Consider the following 22,380-nt stretch of genomic DNA (forward strand, 5'->3'; position numbering starts at 1 on the left):
GATATGGGCTTCAGGGTAACAAGTTAATACTATGGGATCGACAAAGTACTGAAAAAGGATTACAGAGAGCTAGGACAGAAACTAAGAAATAGGACAGCCAGGGTGGTGATCTCTGGTTTGCTACCTGTGCAAGTGCAACTGAGGACAAAAATGGAAGGTTAAGAAAAATGAATGTGTGGCTGAGGGGCTGGTGTAAAGGACAGGGTTTTGGCTTCTTGGATCATTGGGATCTCTTTTGGGGAAGGCATGACCTCTACAAGAAGGATGGGTTACACCTAAACCCAAAAGGGGTCAATATATTAGCAGCTAGGTTTGGTACAGCCGTCGGGTGCGGTTTAAACTAATTTGGCAGGGGGGTGGGAACCTGTATGATAGGGCAAAGGACAGAAAAGATAAAACAGGAAAAGTTAGGTTAGGCAGCGAAAGTAAAAAAATCAGAAGGAGCAAGGAGGGTGAAAAAAGCAAATCTGAAGGCTTTATATCTTAATGCAAGAAGCATTCGGAACAAGGTAGATGAATTAGCTGTAGAAATTGAGATAAACAAATATGATTTGATTGGGATTACAGAAACATGGCTGCAGGGTGGGCAAGTCTGGGAACTTAACATCCCGGGGTATACGATATTTAGGAGGGATCGGCAAGAAAGAAAAGGGGGTGGGGTAGTATTGATGGTGAGAGAAGGGACCGACACGATTGACAGAAAGGATATCAACTCGGAATCTACATGGGTAGAACTGAGGAATAGCAAGGGGTGGAAAACGTTAGTGGGGGTGGTATATAGGCCTCCAAATAGTAGTGTAGAAGTGAGGGATGGCATTAAAAGAGAAATTAGAAAAGCGTGCAATAAGGGGACAGCTGTCATCATGGGAGACTTTAATTTGCATATAGATTGGACTAGCCAAATTAGTAAAAATACTGAGGAGGAGGAATTCCTTGAATGTTTACGGGACGGTTATCTAGACCAATATGTCGAGGAACCAACTCGGGAGCAGGCCATTTTAGATTGGATGTTATGCAATGATAAGGGGCTAATCAACAATCTTGTTGTATGAGGCCCTTTGGGTAGGAGCGATCACAATATGATCGAATTCTCACTCGACATGGAGAGTGATGAAATTAAAACCGAGACTAAGGTCCTGAATTTAAATAAAGGGAATTATGATGGTACGAGACGGGAGTTGAGTAAGATTGATTGGGTGGTGTTTATGGGGGAGTTAACTGTGGATAAACAATGGAAAGCATTCACAGATCTAATGGAGAAATTGCAAAATTCGTTTATACCAGTTTGGCATAAAAATAAACCAAAAAAGGTGACTGAACCGTGGATAACAAGGGAAATTGGAGACAGCATTAGGTCCAAAGAGAGAGCATATCAATTGGCCAAAAAATAGTACCACAACCGAAGACTGGGAGCAGTTCAAGATGCAGCAAAGGAGGACAAAGGGATTAATCAAGAGAGCAAAAATAAATTACGCAAGTAAGCTTGTGGCAAATATAAAAACCGACTGCAAAAGCTTTTATAAATATGTCAAGAGGAAAAGATTGGTGAAATCCAGAGTAGGTCCCTTGCAGTCGGAATCAGGGGAATATATAATGGGGAATAAGGAAATGGCAGACCAATTAAATTCTTACTTTAGTTCTGTTTTTACAAGAGAGGATACAAATAACCTCCCAAGGATGTTGGGAAACATAGAGACTAATGCAAGGGAGGAACTGAAGGATATGGTCTTGGGGAAATTGATGGGATTGAAGGCAGATAAATCCCAAGGGCCTGATAATCTACATCCTAGGGTACTTAAGGAAGTGGCCATTCAGATAGCAGATGCTTTAAGAATTATTTTCCAGAACTCGATAGACTCAGGATCAGTACCCATGGATTGGAGGGTAGCTAATGTTACCCCACTATTTAAAAAGGGGGGTAGAGAAAAAGCGGGGAATTATAGGCCGGTGAGCCTTACATCAGTAGTGGGCAAAATGATGGAATCCATTATTAAGGATGTAATAGCGGAGCATATGACTAGCAGAGAAGGGATCGGACGGAGTCAACATGGATTTACAAAAGGTAAATCGTGCTTGACAAATCTATTGGAATTCTTTGAGATGGTGACAGGTAAAATAGATGGGGGAGAGCCAGTGGATGTGGTGTACCTGGACTTCCAAAAGGCCTTCGATAAGGTCCCGCATAAATGACTGGCTTCCAAAATCAAGGCTTATGGGATTGGGGGCAAAGTATTGATGTGGATTGAGAACTGGCTGGCAGGTAGAAGACAGAGAGTTGGGATAAATGGCTCGGTGACCAGTGGGGTGCCACAGGGATCTGTACTGGGACCCCAGCTGTTCACAATTTACATTAATGATCTGGATGAGGGGATTGGATGTAATATCTCCAAATTTGCAGATGACACTAAGCTAGGAGGGGTTGTGTGCACGGAAGAGGGGGTCAGGAAGCTCCAGTGTGATTTGGATAAATTGAGGGACTGGGCAGATACATGGCAAATGCACTACAATGTGGATAAATGTGAGGTTATCCACTTTGGTAATACAAACTGGAGGGTAGATTACTATTTGAATGGCAATAGATTAAGAGATGGGGAAGTGCAGAGAGACCTAGGGGTACTTGTACACCAGTCTCTGAAGGCGAGCATGCAGGTACAGCAGGCAATTAAAAAGGCAAATGGTATGTTGGCCTTCATATCAAGAGGGTTTGAGTATAGGAACAAGGATACCTTACTGCAGCTGTTGTTAGGTCTGCTTTGTTCATGAATGAGTGAGACAAACACCAGGCTGAGTCGAAATCAGGGTTCTTTGTTCTTTATTACCGGATTGTAACACTTGCGACTAACCATGTTAGTCGGAGAATGCATTCTGCCGTTATCAGCAAAATGGTGATTTTTTTATACCCTTGGATATGTGCTTAGAACATCATCATATCATTACTTGTCCAATGACTAAAACTGTTGCTATCCTTTCCCTGCTAGCTTCCTGCCTCTCAATCCATCAATGTCTCTCTTATCTTGTAAGTACAAGGATGCATTCACATCTTGTTACATCCCTGCACATTCCCATCTCATGATGTTTTACCTAACAGGAGTACAAGGACACCTCCCCTTCTTGTTACAGCCCTGTACAGGGTAACTCCTTACACATTCCCATCTCATGATGTTTTACCTTACACTGTTCAGGGCCTTGGTGAGACCCCACCTGGAGTATTGTGTGCAGTTTTGGTCACCTTATCTAAGGAAGGATGTTCTTGCAATGGAGGGAGTGCAGAGGTGATTCACCAGGCTGATACCTGGAATGGCAGGAATGACTTATGAGGAAAGATTGCGCAAATTGGGATTGTACTCGCTGGAGTTTAGAAGATTGTGAGGGGATCTCATAGAGACATATAAAATTCTGGCAGGACTGGACAGAATGGATGCAGATGGGATGTTTCCAAGAATGGGAAAATCCAAAACCCGGGGACATGGTTTGAGGATAATAGGCAAACCATTTAGGACCGAGATGAGGAGGAATTTCTTTACCCAGAGGGTGGTGAATCTGCCACAAAGGGCAGTAGAGGCAGGTTCATTAAATATATTTAAGAGGGAATTAGATCTATTTCTTCAGTATAAGGGTATTAAAGGTTACGGAGAGAAGGCGGGGACGGGGTACTGAACTTTAAGATCAGCCATGATCTCGTTGAATAGCGGAGCAGGCTCGAAGGGTCGAATGACCTACTCCTATCTTCTATGTTTATATGTTTATTTTGGAATTTCTTGTAGGTCATGAGTCGCACAATTGGTTCATCACAGATTTTCAGTTCTTATCCATAAGTTTTAATGTCAATATTCTTTCATCTTTTTGCAGATTTTGAAATATTTATTGATGAGATACTAAAGGGAGAAAACCTAACAAAGAAGGCAAGAGAAAAGAAAGAAACTCTTTTGCGAAAGCTTAAGGGTGTTAAAGCAAGGTAAAGATGTGCTTATGGATTTAAAAAATATATATTTTAAGTTGGTTAAGAATATAAATCCATAAAATGTAGTCCTTGCCCACACAGTACGGTTAGTATAGTGGTTAGAGCAATGTTCTTACAGCGCCAGAGACCCAGGTTCATATCCGGTGGTGTCGGTAAGGATGTTTACATATTTTCCATGTGTTGGCATGGGGTTTCCTCCCTCATTCCAGATGTACAGGGTTGGTAGATTTATTGGTCACGTGGGTATATTTGGGTGGTGCGGGCTCCTGGGCTGGAGGATCCTGTTATCAGGCTATAGCTCTATATTTTGAAAAAAAAATTTGGCAATGTGGTTGGTGTTTAGGATAAAGAAAATGTTGTTACAATTGGATGGGGTGAGTCAGAAAGGCATGCAGGAAACTGGTTCTACAGCCCATTGCGTCCCATCTACACGTGCTATGTTAATCACAGTTTTAAAAATTCTCTCCTCATTCTCGTATTCTCATCAACAACCTTGATGTAACTGATTTAAATAGACAATTGGATTATTTTGAGAGTTGTTTTTTATTAGTAGAAGTGATGTACAAAATTTATCATGAAACGTCTGATGGGGAAGAAATCCAAGGAGAAAATGTCAAAGGAAAAATCAGCAAATGCTGTAAATATGAAATAAAACTTAAAAATTCAAAAAACACAGGGAATAGCTATGGGAAGGTAAACTAAGCCAAACTGGGATCATTTAGAAAACAGGCTTGCAGGAGAAAATAAATATTTATTCGCATTATAGAAATTTGTTCCTAAATTGAATTATCTAAAATTTCTATTTTTCAGCTATCCTCTAGAGTTCCAAGAGAAAGGTAATGTTCTTATATTCAATATTTCTTTCAAGCTTATTTTTACTTGTGATTTTCATATTCACTGTTATTAAGCTGCTTTTTCCTATTTTGAAAAGCTATATGCATTATTCTGTCTTACTTTGAAGTTTCTATGGCTCCTTCCACATATTATTCAGTTCTTAATTGTCCAAGTGCAAAAATGCATGTTTTTTTAAAGTAAAATCACATCATGAAAAAATAGAATTGGCATGTGCTACTTTCAACCATTTGCATACATTCTGCCATGTAATACTTAACTGCAGTCTCGACCTTGCCTCTGCCAAGTTAATCTTCCTAAATGAGACTACAAGAAAGGTATGCTAATACATTTTTAAAAGAATGTAGAGGCTTAGTGATTTATATAGCTGAATATTTCAAAATGACTCCATATTGATAAAATGTTTAAGCTGTAGAAGCCCGAGCATGGAGACGCGAACTGGCCCGCAAAAAGGCCAACGAACACGGTGACCCAGCAGACCTGGGGGTGACACCAGCTGTTGTCCCAAGTGACCTCTGCGCTCAGATGACCTGGGGCCCTACGTCAATACCAGAGGCCCATGTAAGCAGTCTTCAATTTCAACTCCTCGAGCGTGTGTCTTCTTTCCACACTCATCATTAGTGCATACACTACACTGGTGTCCCTGAAGATGACGGATCAGGCGGAGCCAGAAACCATCCATGGTTGTCCTTCTCAGGCTCCCTACCATTCTGTGTGTTGCAGCTGCACATATGGCTTGAGCGGACTGAGGCTCAGTTCCAGCTTCGCCGAATCACCGCTGATAACATCTGCTACCTCTCTGTCACGAGCGCCCTCGATCAGGACACAGCGGCAAGGGTCATAGATTTCCTATGGTAGCCTCCGGAGCGAGTCAAATACATGGCCCTCAAAGAGCTACTAACCTGCACTTTTGGGCTTTCCTGGCGTGAGCACACTGCCTGATTGCTGCATATAGACAGATTGGGGGACAGGGTTTCCTCCGCCCTAATGAGTGAGATGCTTGCGTTAATTGAGGGCCACAAGCCTTGCCTGCTCTTTGAGCAGATCTTCCTGGAGCAGCTGCCTGAGGATATATGGCTCTTGTTCATGGAGGACTTCAGCGACCCTTGGAGTGTCATCGCCTGGGTGGACTGCTCTGGAGAGCAAAGAAGGATGCAAGCCCCATGAACAGCTCCCAATGAAATCAAGGCCAGTGGTGGGTCAAGTGAACACCCTGGAAAAATCAAGCTACTACCATCAGTGGAGACATGTCGATGCCGCCCAGCCTGCAGATTTTCGGGAAATGCCCTGACCAACCATCATTGACGGCTGCAGCAGTTGGCTCACGTGATGGCCTCCTCCAAGTCTAGGACTCACTGTCAGGGAGGCGTTTCCTGGTCAACATGGTCACAGAGATAAGTGTCCTACCCCCTGCAGGCCTTGACATTCACTGCTACAAGCCAGGCTCAATACTGAAGGCAGCCAACAGCTCCAGCATTGAAACTTTCTTGACCCACACCATCTGCTTCGTTTCGGCAACAGCCACTTTACATGGACCTTTACCCTCGTGGCAGTGGCGCAACTGCTCCTGAGGGTAACTTCCTTTGGGCCCTCTGTTTGTAGGTTGACCTCAAGGGATGGCACTTGGTTCATCCCAGAACCTTTCAGATTCTGCCTCTGGGGGAAGCCAAGCTACTCGCACCCCCTCCCCCCCCCACCCCCGGGCCAAACAGGGACTCTATAACACTCTCAAACAATGAATTAGCCCGCATCCTGGCACAGTTCCCCTTGATACGACGACACAGTTCTCCATGGCTGAGCCAAAGCATGGGGTAAAGGCAGCACATACTGACTAAGGAGGAGGGGGGCCCTGCTCCACACCAGGGTAAACCAATTCCCTCCTAAAAAAAGCCTGGTGAAGGAGCTTGGTATTGTGTGATGTTCCAACAGTCCCTGGGCCTCTCCCTGTAGAGCAGTGGTTCCCAACCTTTTTCTTCCAACGTGCATACCACTTTAAGTATGTCATTGGTGCTCTGTGATTAGTAAGGGATTGCTTTAAGTGGTATGTGAGTGGGAAGGGAAGGCTGAGAACCACTGCTCTAGACCCAATTGTTACCAAAATATTTTGCTTGAGAAAAATTGTCATTGGCCCATTTCCTTTGGAGTTATGAAACTGTGCACTTAACAAGTCAATTAGACACGATTGTTTTTTGTACTTTCCTTTTAAGGATTAATTGTTTTGTAGAGTTACCATAGTTACTATGACTCCTGAGCAGACCGGGAGTCCTTTTCTCATTCTTGGAATGACCATGGAAGAGTCCTGAGCTCTTGAAGCTTTTCTTTGAATTTATCATTAATAATGAATGATGATGATGATAATAATCATTTATTAGCATTGTTAATTCCATTTATATTTGTTTGAAGTGGAGTATTGTTATCATTTACCATATGCTTTGTTTTACTCATCGTTATGAAGTGTGAAGATATGAAAATGTTTATTCACTTTTATCAAAGGATAATTAAAACTACAGCTGCAATTATGAAGTTATCTTATTTGGATGAATAAGATACAATTCGGAAGCCAAGCTACTCGCACCCCCTCCCCCCCCCACCGGCTTACTTGGAAGGTGATGTGTTTTGAGATTGAGAAATATTAGAAGCTGGGAAGTGTCACCTATGCTCCCCTCCACATGATGCTCAAATTAGAAGGGGGTTGGAGACCATGTGGGGAACACCACTGCCTCAACTAGGCCACCATGCCTGACATTTTCTGTGCCCCACATCCAAGACTTTGCCACCAACTTGCATGGGGCATGGGTGTTCTCCAAGGTGGACCTCATCTGGGGGTACCACCAAATCCCAATTACCCTCAGAATGTCCTCAAGACCACAATCATAAACCCCTTTGGTTTGTTTGAATTTCTCCGCATGCCCTTCGGTCTAAAGAATGCGGCACAAACTTTCCAGCGGCTGATGGACACAGTGGGCTGAGACATTCCATTTGTGTTCATCTATTTGGGCACTATCCTCACTGCCAGCCGTAAAAACTAAGCTGCCCACCTGAAACAGCTGTGCACCTGGCTGAGCAAGTTAGGGCTGACCACCAACTCCGCTAAGTGCCAGTTCAGTTGGGACGCCATCGAATTCCTGGGGCACAGGATTAAGAGGCATGGGGCCACACCCCTCCCCGAGAAGGTTGAGGTGGTCCGGCACTTTGCTAAACCATGTACAGTGAAAGGACAGCAGGAATTTGCTGGTATGATAAACTTTTACCACAAGTTCCATGCTGGCAATGGCACACATCTTGCGCTTCCTCTTTGTGTTGATGAGCAGCAAGGCAAAAGACATTGCTTAGGACGAGGAATCCTCCAGGGCATTCCAGAGTGCCAAAGACACACCTTGTCGACGGAGATAGTCTACGGCATGCTTTTAATCATTCCTGGCCCCCTATTAAAGGCTCGGAAGACCCCGCGGTGAACCTCTAGAGCCTGTGGAGAAAGCTGAGGTCCTTGGTCCTACGGCAACTCCCATTGCATGGCCAGCCCAAGGATGGCATCCTGAATGACCTAAGGATTTGCTGTTATGTGTTTGTGAGGAGGGGGTGCACACAGCCACCATTGCAACTACCCTATGAGGGCCCCCACAAGGTCATTAGAGACAATAGTTCCACCTTCATCCTCTACATCTGCTGTAAGGAGGAAACCCTTACCGTCAGCCACCTGAAACCAGCATAACTGGACTGTGACGAGCCGGTCTGCACTCTGCTCCCGCGATGCAGTCGCTGGTTTGGGGGGGGGGGGTGGTTGTGCAGCAGCCCGTGCATGGAGATACAAACTGGCCCACAAAATGGCCGACAAATGCAGACCTGGGGGTGACACCAGCCATTGTCCCAGGTGATCTTGCACCGCAGGAAGACTGGCAATGCTGGCAGGAATGCCGGCCAACCCAAGATCGGCACTCTGATGACGCAGGGCCCTGACGTCAGTGCCAGGGATCAGCAGAGCTGGCAGTGCAATAAAGAAGTCTTCGATATAATCTAATCCATAGTAATTATTTGTCTAAAAAATAATGGTATTTGTTAATAATTTCTTAATTATGCTGCTATTTTTGGTACCATGCTTTGGTGTTGATGGCAAAGTTACAAATAGGACATGAGATTTGCTAGAATAGCATTGTGGTTTGAAGAAAATTAGGCCTTTTCATTCAATTAAAGAAAATAAATTGACGTGTGACATTGTAATTTATTTACAATAATGAGGTTAAATTGAAGGAATGAAAGAAGAGTTTGGATTTTAGTTTAAACAAAGTAGGACATTAAATGCCCAAAAGACCAATGAATCAATATATTTTGCATCAGGAAATTAAAAAAAAATATGGAGAAAGATTAGCAGAAAAGGATCTAAACAATTTCTCTTGAAAGTCTTGGAGAAGGTAGTGATGGGCTAATGGCAATTTCTTGCTGATGTTTTTTTTTATTCATTTGTAGGATGTGGGGATCACTGACTAGATTTGTTCAGATTCAGAATAATTTCCAAATATGCTGAGATGGTTGGGTTGGCTGGGTATAATCGCTCCCTCTGCTGGTCAAGCATTAACCAATGCAAAATTAGCAATTAATTGAGGATATAAGTAAATAAAAGGTAGCTGTAGTCATTTGAGAGTTATTTTTAGTAATATGTGGCTCTGGTTTTTGTATGTTTGGTGAATTAGAAATGGGATAATCATGAGAATATTGAAAATATGTTTCTTTTATGTACTGGAGGAAAGCTATCCTTGCAGCCCATTTCTTGGCAAGGTAAATAATTTCATATTTTGGCAATTTATAGATAGCTATTGAAAAATTTTTTACTGTTAAATGCCTTGGGAGAATTTTCTTAAGGTATGTAACGCAGGTGGTTTTGGCAGAGATTTTAATTGGGATGATTCTCATTGTTTAGTAGATAATTCTCAATGGTATTATTTTCCTCTGTTTTTAAAAAGTAACTTTTAAAAATAAAAATTAATTGGTTAATCTAAATTGCAGAAAGTCTATTTTAAAAATAAAAATATTCCAAATTACTTTGTTTCGTTGCGTGTTTTAAATTTCTAAGTTAAAATTAAGGAATACTCACTTGTATCCAAATTATACAATACATATTGTTGGTCCTCTAGTTAAATTGACTTTCCTCCCAAGATGCTGCTTGAAGAGGTCGTGACCTGCAGCCTGTGGCCACTGGTATGAAGGTCACAACTTGAGGTCAGCAAAAGTTTGTGTGAACTTCTGGGCAATAGTCTGTTATCTACCAGTTGTAGATGTGGGATCAATTTTCAAAAACTAGTTTCTGTGATTCTCAGTAGGTTAAGAAGGTAGTGACAGTGAAACGTTGGTAATCTAGCCAGTCAGATTGATGAAATGATTTCTTTAGACCAAATATATTTAACCAGAATATGTAGTTGAGAATTTTGTAAAAGATTCCTTCTGATTCATATGACAAGGTATACATCAGTTTGTGATCACTTAATTTATTCCTTCTTCTATGCTGTTCTAATGAAATGTTTTAGTTGCCTATTTTACTTTAAATATTAACTTAGTGTAAACTTAGTCAAAAACTAAGTGTCCAATTGTCTTGGATGACATCCATCAAGCAAGTGAAGCCATCTAATTGAAGGGTGGGTAAGACTGATTTACACAAATTATAATATTTCCAGAATTATCAACAAATAAAGAAGTTTATTTATGACAGATCTTTATGCTCTTTATTTAAATGCTGCTTTCTGTAGTGGAGCAAATAATTTAATATTATTGCTCATAAATTAACAATGTAAGTAGGTTTCCAAAAATTGTCAGCTGGCTAGCACATGCAATTTATGACTGGTAAGCTCAAGCCATTATTATAGCACAACAAAGTAGGATAAATGTTACAATATAAAAGTGGATTGATTAATAGTTTGTGGGCTGTGAACAGAGCAACTGCAATACTGACTTGTGCTGTACTGACAGATTTTTGGCTAGAGTTGAGAGTCAAGGGTTTACAACTCCATGTGGTTAAAATGATGACATCTTTTACTGCACCAGTATAAAATTGTTAAATACAACTATATGTCTATTCCTGATTTAACTGTTCACATTTATTTATTTTTATGATTTGCCTCTTAAGGGAGTAGCAAAGATGTCTCTCTTAAACACTTAATGCAATTGCAGTGAATTTACAGAATATTAGGTGCTGTCCCCTTTTTTGTTTGTATTCTCTAATTAGATGTTTAGATTACAGTATTTAACTAGTGCTGCTCTAAAGTGGTGTGTGTGTGTGTGTGTGTACGTGTGTGTGTACGTGTGTGTGTACGTGTGTGTGTACGTGTGTGTGTACGTGTGTGTGTACGTGTGTGTGTACGTGTGTGTGTACGTGTGTGTGTACGTGTGTGTGTACGTGTGTGTGTACGTGTGTGTGTACGTGTGTGTGTACGTGTGTGTGTACGTGTGTGTGTACGTGTGTGTGTACGTGTGTGTGTACGTGTGTGTGTACGTGTGTGTGTACGTGTGTGTGTACGTGTGTGTGTACGTGTGTGTGTACGTGTGTGTGTACGTGTGTGTGTACGTGTGTGTGTACGTGTGTGTGTACGTGTGTGTGTACGTGTGTGTGTACGTGTGTGTGTACGTGTGTGTGTGTACGTGTGTGTGTGTACGTGTGTGTGTGTACGTGTGTGTGTGTACGTGTGTGTGTACGTGTGTGTGTACGTGTGTGTGTACGTGTGTGTGTACGTGTGTGTGTGTACGTGTGTGTGTGTACGTGTGTGTGTGTACGTGTGTGTGTGTACGTGTGTGTGTGTACGTGTGTGTGTGTACGTGTGTGTGTGTACGTGTGTGTGTGTACGTGTGTGTGTGTGTACGTGTGTGTGTGTGTACGTGTGTGTGTGTGTACGTGTGTGTGTGTGTACGTGTGTGTGTGTACGTGTGTGTGTGTACGTGTGTGTGTGTACGTGTGTGTGTGTACGTGTGTGTGTGTGTACGTGTGTGTGTGTGTACGTGTGTGTGTGTGTACGTGTGTGTGTGTGTACGTGTGTGTGTGTGTACGTGTGTGTGTGTACGTGTGTGTGTGTACGTGTGTGTGTGTGTACGTGTGTGTGTACGTGTGTGTGTACGTGTGTGTGTACGTGTGTGTGTGTACGTGTGTGTGTGTACGTGTGTGTGTGTACGTGTGTGTGTGTGTACGTGTGTGTGTGTGTACGTGTGTGTGTGTACGTGTGTGTGTGTGTACGTGTGTGTGTGTGTACGTGTGTGTGTGTACGTGTGTGTGTACGTGTGTGTGTGTGTACGTGTGTGTGTGTGTACGTGTGTGTGTGTGTACGTGTGTGTGTGTACGTGTGTGTGTGTACGTGTGTGTGTGTGTGTACGTGTGTGTGTGTGTACGTGTGTGTGTGTACGTGTGTGTGTGTACGTGTGTGTGTGTACGTGTGTGTGTGTACGTGTGTGTGTGTACGTGTGTGTGTGTACGTGTGTGTGTGTACGTGTGTGTGTGTACGTGTGTGTGTACGTGTGTGTGTACGTGTGTGTGTACGTGTGTGTGTACGTGTGTGTGTACGTGTGTGTGTACGTGTGTGTGTGTACGTGTGTGTGTACGTGTGTGTGTACGTGTGTGTGTGTGTACGTGTGTGTGTGTGTACGTGTGTGTGTGTACGTGTGTGTACGTGTGTGTGTGTGTACGTGTGTGTGTGCGTACGTGTGTGTGTGCGTACGTGTGTGTGTGCGTACGTGTGTGTGTGCGTACGTGTGTGTGTGCGTACGTGTGTGTGTGTGCGTGTGTGTGCGTGTGTGTGTACGTGTGTGTGTACGTGTGTGTGTACGTGTGTGTGTACGTGTGTGTGTACGTGTGTGTGTACGTGTGTGTGTGTACGTGTGTGTGTGTACGTGTGTGTGTGTACGTGTGTGTGTGTACGTGTGTGTGTGTACGTGTGTGTGTGTACGTGTGTGTGTACGTGTGTGTGTGTACGTGTGTGTGTGTACGTGTGTGTGTGTGTGTACGTGTGTGTGTGTGTGTGTACGTGTGTGTGTGTACGTGTGTGTGTGTGTGTACGTGTGTGTGTGTACGTGTGTGTGTGTACGTGTGTGTGTGTACGTGTGTGTGTGTACGTGTGTGTGTGTACGTGTGTGTGTGTACGTGTGTGTGTGTACGTGTGTGTGTGTACGTGTGTGTGTGTACGTGTGTGTGTACGTGTGTGTGTACGTGTGTGTGTGTACGTGTGTGTGTGTACGTGTGTGTGTGTACGTGTGTGTGTGTACGTGTGTGTGTGTACGTGTGTGTGTGCGTACGTGTGTGTGTGTGCGTACGTGTGTGAGTGTGCGTACGTGTGCGCGCGCGTACGTGTGCGCGCGCGCGTGTGCCCGCCCGCGCGTGTGCCCGCCCGCGCGTGTGCCCGCCCGCGCGTGTGCCCGCCCGCGCGTGTGCCCGCCCGCGCGCGTGTGCCCGCCCGCGCGCGTGTGCCCGCCCGCGCGCGTGTGCCCGCCCGCGCGCGTGTGCCCGCCCGCGCGCGTGTGCCCGTGTGCGCGTGTACGTGGGTCTCTATATATTAGTATTTTATATTATGTAATGTAAATTTTCGGCACAGTTAGTGTAGTGGTTAGCATAACACTTTCAACCTGGGTTTGAATCTGATACTGTTTGTACGTTCTACACGTGTCTGTGTGGGTTTCCTCTGGGTGCTTCAGTACCCTCCCACATTCCAAAGCTTACAGATTAGTGTGGGCTCTTGGGCCAGAACAATCTGTTTGTGCTGTATCTCCCAGAGTAAAAAAAAATACATTACCCCTCCGCTTTCTCTCTTCAGCGGTGATTGCTTGATCTATGATTCTCTTGTCTGCTCATCCTTCACCAACCACCTCTCTGTGATCCCTTGTTCTTTCCCCTGCAACTGCAAGAAATGTAACATTTGTTCTTGTGCCTCCTCCCACTGTCCAGAAACCTAAATAATCTTGAGGCAACAATTTACGTGCCGCTCCTCTAACCCACTCAACTGTATTCGGGGCTCCTGATGTAAAGGTTCCATTATTGTCATGTCATGCTATATTTAGAATGTAACCTATAAGAAATTCTTTAACTTTTGTCTACTGTAAGTCCAGCACCCTCAGTGAAACCTACAGCACCTGGTGTTCCTTCAATGGGATCCCCTCCAAGTACTGACCAGGCCTAAGCCTGCTTAGTTTCTGAAAACAGACAATCTCGGGCATATTCAGACTGTCCTGAGCCATCTTTACAGCTGGAATAAGGCCCAATGTCACTTATAGCAACAGCAACTTGTATTCCTCCTGGGCAGTTTACAGACTAATGGTATGAACATACAATTTTCTAATTACCACTTCTTATCTTTGCCCTATTCCACTCAGCCCCATCCTCATTTCCCATTTTGGGATTCATATCCCTTCACCTACATGTATCTCAACTGGATTCTTTGCTCTCTTTTCCCATTCTTCCCCCTCCCTTCCAGTTCTATCTGGTTTCTCATTTGTACATTCTCACCCTCTCTTATCAGATTGCAACAATGCCTGCCTTTATCTTCTAATCATCCACAACACCCTGTATGACAACTTCCTCCACCTGACCTTTTTTTGCCTGTCTTTCTGTTTGTCTGGTATCTGCAAATCTACTGTCTTTGTTGTGCTTCACATCTACTGAATTTACCAATCTGTACAATCCAACTCCTACCACCTTGTCCTCTTTACAATGACTTCTCTTTTCCATATCCCACTCTTGTACCTGTATGCAGGTTTTAGTGTGGAAGGTCGAACATTATTTTTCTCCCAATGATGCTGCTTGGCCTGCTGATTTCCTCCAGCTCATTGTGTTTGGAGAAGTATGTAAATTGGTTGGAAATATGGCAGGAAAAATTGCAGGTCCAATTTAGTCTGACAAGTGTAAGGGGTGGGGTGCATTCTTGTTCCCGTGCTACACTATCTGATGTTGTATTATAGCCCCCACAATATGGTGGCCCTGCAAAAAGAAAGGAACATGTCTGCACTGAGCTGAGTGAACCAGTAACTGACTCTTTATTCAAAGAGACTGTGCTACAAAAGCAATGCTGCAAAACCCCCCACCTGCCGCACTGGCTCAAGGGAGTGATGTCAGCGCACAATCTCAAGAGCGGTGTTCGCTCCCCGCAGTCCACTCTTTAACCCTGGAACTTCTCCTCAGTGAGGAGGCAGCCTCTGTGCTGGTGAGTGTAGGCTGTGTGCTGTGGCAATTCAGCCCCTTGTGTACGGGGCCAGACCGGACTGCTACACCACTCCCCCTCCCCAGAATCACAAACAGTTCTCACAGTCTTTGTTTTAGAGTCTTTTGGAGGGTGACCACATTTCCGCAACCGAGGAGCAGGGAAAGGTTCTATACCATCTAAGTGGGCCTGTTTTAAATGGTCCATAGTGAACATGTCCTGTCGATCCCCAAAGTCCAGAATAAAAACCACCCCATCCCTCTTAAGCACTTGAAAATGTCCATCGTAAGGGCATTGTAAAGGGGTTCCTGGCTGGCCCCTCCTGACAAAAAAAATGAAATCTGCAGTTTTAAAACTTGGGCGTGGCAGGGTGGGGAGCCGTATGGGGTATTAGGGAGTAGGCATGGGTTGGCTGTACTGGCCCTTAAAATGCTGCAGGACAACCGTGGCATTGGATTGAGGTTCAGTGGAGCTGAAATGGAGGTCACCTAGAATGGGAGGTGGTGAAGCCTTCTTTGGGTGCCTTGCAGATGCTGAGCAGGACCCATGGGAATTTGTCCATCCAGTTTGGGCCCTGGAGTCAAGCTTTCAGAGACACTTTCAAGTGGCGTTTTCTTTGGGTGGTAGGCAGTCGTGTAGTGTAACTGGCTACCACAGAATTTTGATAGTATTGACTATAGGGAGGAGGTGAACTAGGCTCCTCGGTCGGAGGTAATATGTGAGGGGAAGCTGAAACGAGTGACCCGGTGTAATATGAATGCTCGCACGCAAGTCTGTGTGGCAGGCTGGCATAGGGACTGCCTCTGGACAGTGTATGAAATGGTTGACCACAGCGAACAGGTACCTCATCCCTTGGCTGATTGGCAGTGGTCCTATGATGTCTGCGTGGATATGGTGGAATCTGTTTTCCGTAGGTGGAAAAGGTTGTAACGGTGCCTTGGTGTGTCACTGGATTTTGGCATGTTGACATTGTACACAGGTCTTCACCCAGAGAGGGAGACTTCATGGCTTAGTCCATGCCTTTTGAAGCGATCTGAGATGAGGCAGACCGTTGATCTGATGGAGGGGTGCAAAAATCCATGCACTTGGTTGAACATCTGGTGTTTCCAAACAGTGGGAAGGATGGGCCTTGGGTGGCCAGTGGACATGTCGCAAAGTAGTGGTCCTCCTGGTTCAGGGACAAACTCCTGTTCCTGCAGTCCTGTGATGGCCTTGCAGTAGGCCTGCATGTCAGCATCCTTGGCCTGATCCCTGGCTAGTTGGGCCATGTCGATGCCACCCATAACTTCGGAGATTGTTGGGTGTGAGAGTCCGTCTGCTACTACATTGGATATCCCTGTGATGTGTCGGATGTCTGTAGTAAATTCCAAGTTATAGGAAAGGTGGCATTGCTGTCTGGCTGACCATGGGTCCAAGCTCTTCCCCAGCGCTTGTACCAGTGGTTTGTGGTCTGTGTATGCCGAGAATACTTGGTCTTCTAGGATGTTCCTAAAATGGCGTATGGCCAGGTACAGAGTTAGTAGCTCCCAATCAAAAGCGCTGTACTTAAGTTTGGGTGGCCTCAAGTGATTGCTGAAAAAAGCAAGTGGCTTCCATTGTTGATCAACCCATTGCTGCAGAACTGCACCAACTGTTCTCTTGGAGGTATCCATTGTTAATGACAGACGGGAGTCGGGGTCTGGATGGATCAAAAAGGTGACTTCAGATAGTGCTGTTTTGGTTGCGTCGAAGGCTTGGAGTGCTTCGGTGGACCAGGTGAGTATCCCTACGAATTCCTTCAGTTCCTTGAGAGAGGTTGGTTTGCGAAAACTGCAGATGGCCTCCACCTTGTTGGGCAGTGGTGTGGCTCCCATGCTGATACACGATGTCACAGGATGGTGTCTAAGCCATACTGGCATTTAGCTGGGTTATAGCAACCACTGCACAAATAGGCTGGACATGGATTGAGTCCAGCTGAGGGGTTTGGAAGAGCCGGTCCTCTTCATTGGCCACGAGGTGCAGGTGAGCAGTCCATATTGGAGATAGCTGAGGCAACGTGGACTGGCAACTTCAACAAGAATAGGGCTTCAAACAGGAAACACTTGGTGTGTGCTAATGCCACTAGCTCCTGCATAAGGTTGGAGGGGTTGCGGTCCGCTAGGCCCTGTGAGACAAACCATCCGTTCGTGCTGGCTGAATTCAAGAGTTGAATAAGAATCGACGAAAGAGGGTATACTTGTGTCCATTGGCAGGTGGTTCACAAACGGGCTGACTCTTGCTGATGTGACTGGATCCAAGGTGCTGACAACATGCCAGAATTTGTTGTTCAGGCGTTATGCCTCTTAGCATGATCTGTGCCTCGGCTAGTTGCAGCCAACTGTGTGGCTGGTTGACTCAAAATGGCAGCAAGTAGACGCCCACGGTGTTCACCGTAGCTGGGGCAGGAGCAGAAATGGCCACGACTACGGCAGGTTTGTCACTGGCAGCTTCTGGAGCCACTGAAATGCCAGTAGGGTCCATGCTGCTGCATGCTCGATAAGTCTCAAAACATTGAAACCTCTGGAGGGTCACCACTGTAGTGCCCATGATTCATGGTGCTGCAAAAAGAAAGGAACACGTCTGCACCTAGCTGAGTGAACCAGTAACTGACACTTTATTCAAGCAGACCGCGCTACAAAAGCAATACTGCAAAACCCTCCCACCCACTGAGTGACATCAGTGCCCAGTCTCAGGCACTTCTCAGTGAGGAGGCAGTCTCTGTGCCATTATGTGTAGGCTGTGTGCTGTGCAATTTGGCCCCTCGTGTATGGGGCCAGACCAGACTGCTACAGTCTGCCTTTTTTTTGAATAGGCATAGGTTTTTTAATACTGTATAACACTGCTTCCAACCACCTTCATCATTAAATCTGGCTCCATTTGGATGGTGAGATGTGTAGTTCATTCCTGGAACTGAGGCTTGAGTGACATTTGAATTGATATACTGAGTATTTTCACATTTTTTCCATCAATTAAGTTTTGGCGATGTTAATACAGCTCATTACTAATTCTGAGACCTCATGAAAAGGCCAAAATGATGGTTTATGCAGGAATAGAAAATGCCACATTAGTTCAGCAGGATGAATTCTCATATGATGGCTGATATGGAATTTTTAAAAAATCCGATTTTTGTTCAAATAAGCCTTAAATTCACCTGTAATTGAGACTATCTTTAAAGTGCTGAATGCTTCTTCACATGAGAGGCAAGTCATTAAAAATTGTATTACGCTTGTACATTTTATTGGTGGTTACTTCATGTGTCATACTGTTTGTCATATTGGTATTGAGGAAAAAATAAATATGTGCAGCATCTACCAGGATGTACACCAAGTTCCAACAAGGAGAACTGTAAGTGGGGAAACCAGTTCCTCTCCAACTAGGTTTTATCTTAAGATAATGTACAGCAGATTCTGGAAATCTAGTCTACATAAAATGTAGGAAATATTATCAGGAAGGCAGCACTTGTGAAAGAGGATCAGTTTCCCAATTTCGGGGGAAAAAAAAACTTTTTTATCAGAACAAGGAAACATGAAAAATAAGAAGTGTTGTAATTTGCAGAGAGAGGAGAGGGGTTAAGAGAACAAATTGGAGATCTTCTGATGAAGGGGTCAGATGAGATTGAATGATAAAATTATTGATGGAGTAGGTTGAAAAAGGATTATAATGTTGAATGGACAATGGTAGTTGTGCCTTGGAAGGCATAGAAATATGGGTGAATAAGATCAAAAGATACCAGAAGAAAAATGTGAGTCACATTGGAATATCTGATAATTTGAAATAGTTGAATTTGCTATTGAACCAAGAAGTTTGTAAGGTGGTTGAGGAGTTGTTCCTTAATCTCTTCTTGGACTTCAGTAGTAACGTAGAAGAGACAACTTTGTGAGTGCGAAATGTAGAATACTCAATTAATGGAATGGAAGGTGAGGAAAAGAATGTCATTCTCCTCTTGGATAGGAAATGTGTTATGAGCCCAGAGGACCCCAAAACCCAGTAGCAATAGATATTCACCAAGACAAATAGTTACTTAAACAAAAGTTGCTTTTAATTATCTTTAAACATGAAAATAGAATCACACTTTCTTATCACTATTAACTAACCTAACTTAACCCCCTTCTAATTCTAAGCGCACATGCATGTAACGTGTATGTGTTCATTCAGAAAAGTTCTTTACTTCACAGTCCAATCTCACTTCTCATTCCTCCAAGTTTACAGGTTGCAGGCAATTCTTATACGGTGTACAGAATTTAACAGTTATGAAGTTCACCAGGCTTTGGTGCTTGAAAGATAAATGGTTACTGCTCAAGAAGGTTCTTGTCTGTTTTCAGAGAGAGATTTGTTGCTTATTGGACAAAAACTGATTCCTTCTGATCAGCCTCTTCAGTGTCTTGATGAAGGAATTCGCCCCATCAGGGTTTTCCAGATGAAGGCCTCTTTCTTTCAGGTCACCTCAGAGTTCCTTATTGTTTCTTTTATTCCAAGTGAAACATTAGGGAGCCAGTCCTTTCCTCTTGTATGAACCACAAGGGCTTTGACCAGGCTGAACTAAGCACTCACAACCCATCTTCAAAATGGGGGTTTTCCACAAGCTTGCCAGCTTGTTCTATTCCAGTCCCATCTGTTGCTGCTGACTGTAAAACTGCAGAACTGCTCTCGTTTTCTGAGAAAAGCCTGTTTTTCCCCCTCTCCCTTGCAAAAAAACAAATGACCCTCTTAGAACAGCAAACAGCACTCCCAGACAGCCTGTAACTCCAAACCTACTCCTCTGAGTTCTTTCATCTGATGCTTTTCAAAACAACAATCTTGAGCAGAGTTCCAGTATTATAAATGAGATCTGTTTTGAAGTGTTTTTATGTGACCTAAAAAAAAACCTGCCCCAATTTATTTCCCAAAAACGGTCACAAATGGGTCGATGAAAGCAGAAGTGTGGAACTTGAAGCAGAAATAGTGGAAGTCCTGCCAACTTTGGGCAAGGGGAAACCATTGGTGAGGAAACAGTGGTGTAATGGTAGAATACAACAGATGTGATGGAAAGGAGAAACTGGGAAAATGGAATTCAATCCTTACATATAGGAAGATGGGAGTAAATGTAGTCTGGAGCTGTGGCTTTGGTGGATATTGATAGATATTCTATACTTTGAAATGGAGAAAGGTAAGTAGGATTCAGAGAGGGAACATGTGAAAATGAGAGCAGGATAGAAATGACGAAAAAGGATGATAAATCTTTGTCATTCAAAATTAAAACTGGAAGCTTCTATAGAGTTTTCAATGTACCATTTAAAAAGTGCAAGAAGGGACTGGAACAGGACTGAAATAAAGAATGTTATGTAGATCTCATTAAGAGGTTTCCATAACTATTATTTTTATTTTGAAGAAGTTTGGGGAGTTCAGTGTGAGGGTGGGGGGAGGTGGGGTGGGGAGTTAGTGGTAGAGAGGAAATAGTTGAGCATGGGCAATTTTCTGTAGAGACATTCACATCCATGTTGAAAATTAATCAGTTGGGATGAAGAAACTGTTAAAATGTATCAGAGTATAACAGATGCAAATGGGAATAGACTGGGTGAGTCAAGTGGGGGGGGGGGAACTAGAATTTGAGATGAATACAAGCTGAAGCAATCGATCTACAGTACTCGGGCAGTCATGTAGAACATGGGAAGGAGATAAAAATGAGCTCTCTGTGATTGGGTGATGATGACAGGAGGCTAGATCTCCAGAACAAAAGAGAGGTTGGTTAGATACTCAGTTGTAGGGTCATGCTTCAGAGGGAGGTATGAGGATGTGTTATTAATCCTGTCATAAAGGAGAAGGCTTTTTATCCTGGTAAAATATTTGAAGACATTGGGAGTACCAGGTGCTCTGATATTATCTTGATTTTTATCAGATGGATCCATATATGGATCCATCTGATAAAAAACGAGCAGAGAGTAATTTCTATTAAGAAATTCTCAATTTATTTCTGTGTTGAGATTATTGTAGTTTTGAGTCCTGGCAAAATGCTGAAAGTTTCATTGTTGATTGCAAGGACATTTTTTGACAATAAGCAAATATTGAGTTTGTTTTGTCTAATGATACATTTGAATTTTCATCATTATAGTACAGAGAAATATTCTCTTTTTGTTGATATAGCATACTACTTGATATACAGATCAAGTTTCGCTTGAAGTATTTGACATTTTTCAGTGCAATTGCCATTATATTTTGGGATTTGATGTGAATGCCAAGCTTATTGGTTAATGTTGAGCTCTTTGTTTGAACCCTTTCCCGTAATCTTTCGGCAACATCATGGCACTGAAACAGACTTGATCAAAATTGTGCACCAGCAGGCTTAAAGACAGCCACAGTGATCTCATACTGCCCTTGCTGTGTGCAAATTTTCAACCACTGGATTGCTGGTATCGATTACCACATAGCTCAAAACAACGTGGTCGATGAGGCGATACAGTGGGCCACCTGAACTCTCTGCTGGGTGAGGTCCCTTTCACTGTAACGCAAGGAGCTACCACTCTGGCTATAGCCCGGGAATGTCTGACAGCTTACTATGCAGCGCCACAGAATGTGGTGCTTGCTTGACACCAGTTGCTGACTAGATGCCAGAAACCTGGGGAAAGCGAAGCTACCTATGCTCTGGCCCTCGACTCGCTGGCAAACGAATGTGATGTCAGGGCAGTCGATGTGCAACATCACCGCAATACCTTGAAGCTGGATGCTTTTGTCATCGGAATTTACTCTAGTTACATCCGACAGAGGCTGCTGGAGACAGAGCCCTTAACCTACGATCGGGCATTCACTCTAGCCAAAACACTGAGAAGTGCCATGTGGTCCAGTGAAATGCTAGAAACCGAAAAGGAAACATCCAGGAGTGCTGGAACCCCAAAGGAAAGAAAAGTGCGAACTCCTGAAAAATGCTACTCCTGTGATAATAAGAGCTGGCATCCCAGACAGAAGTGCCCGACTCGATTTGCTATCTGCAGCTATTATGGAAAACTCTGCCACTTTGCTAAAGCGTGTCAGGCGAAAAGTATTCCCACTAAAAAGAAGAAGAGAAGCACCAAGAAAATGCATCCTGGGGCTGCAGGAATGGAAGACAACTGTGAAAAGGGGGAATCTTCAGATGAGCAGGCTGAATCGACTTCAAGTGACAGCGAGGTGAGATCCCCTGTGATACCTCAATTGACTGTAAAGCTTGGGGATGCTACGGACTGGAACGGTCGACTATGAAGGGGGAGGTGAATAGTGAGACTCTTGATTGTCTAATAGACTCAGGGAGTACTGACAACTACATCGACAAGAAAGTTGCCAGAGCCTTAAACTTGCGTAGGTATCCAGCGAACCAAAAGATATTGAAAGCTTGTAGTGAACTTACAAAAATTGTACGGGACAAGTGTAAAGTTACTT

At 43.9% G+C, this 22,380-nt stretch overlaps 1 protein-coding gene across 2 annotated transcripts in view; it reads left to right on the forward strand.

Annotated features, from left to right (window-relative positions):
- Nucleotides 1-22,380, forward strand: part of skap2 (src kinase associated phosphoprotein 2) — a 308,759-nt gene that overhangs the window by 17,960 nt on the left and 268,419 nt on the right. For both annotated transcript variants that reach the window (XM_069914125.1, XM_069914126.1), the window contains 2 exons: nucleotides 3,850-3,955; nucleotides 4,772-4,797. In XM_069914125.1, the coding sequence (XP_069770226.1) occupies nucleotides 3,850-3,955; nucleotides 4,772-4,797 (132 nt within the window). The remainder of the gene's footprint in view (nucleotides 1-3,849; nucleotides 3,956-4,771; nucleotides 4,798-22,380) is intronic.

The sequence above is a fragment of the Narcine bancroftii genome, chromosome 1 (assembly GCF_036971445.1).
Source record: "Narcine bancroftii isolate sNarBan1 chromosome 1, sNarBan1.hap1, whole genome shotgun sequence".
Lineage (NCBI taxonomy): Eukaryota > Metazoa > Chordata > Chondrichthyes > Torpediniformes > Narcinidae > Narcine > Narcine bancroftii.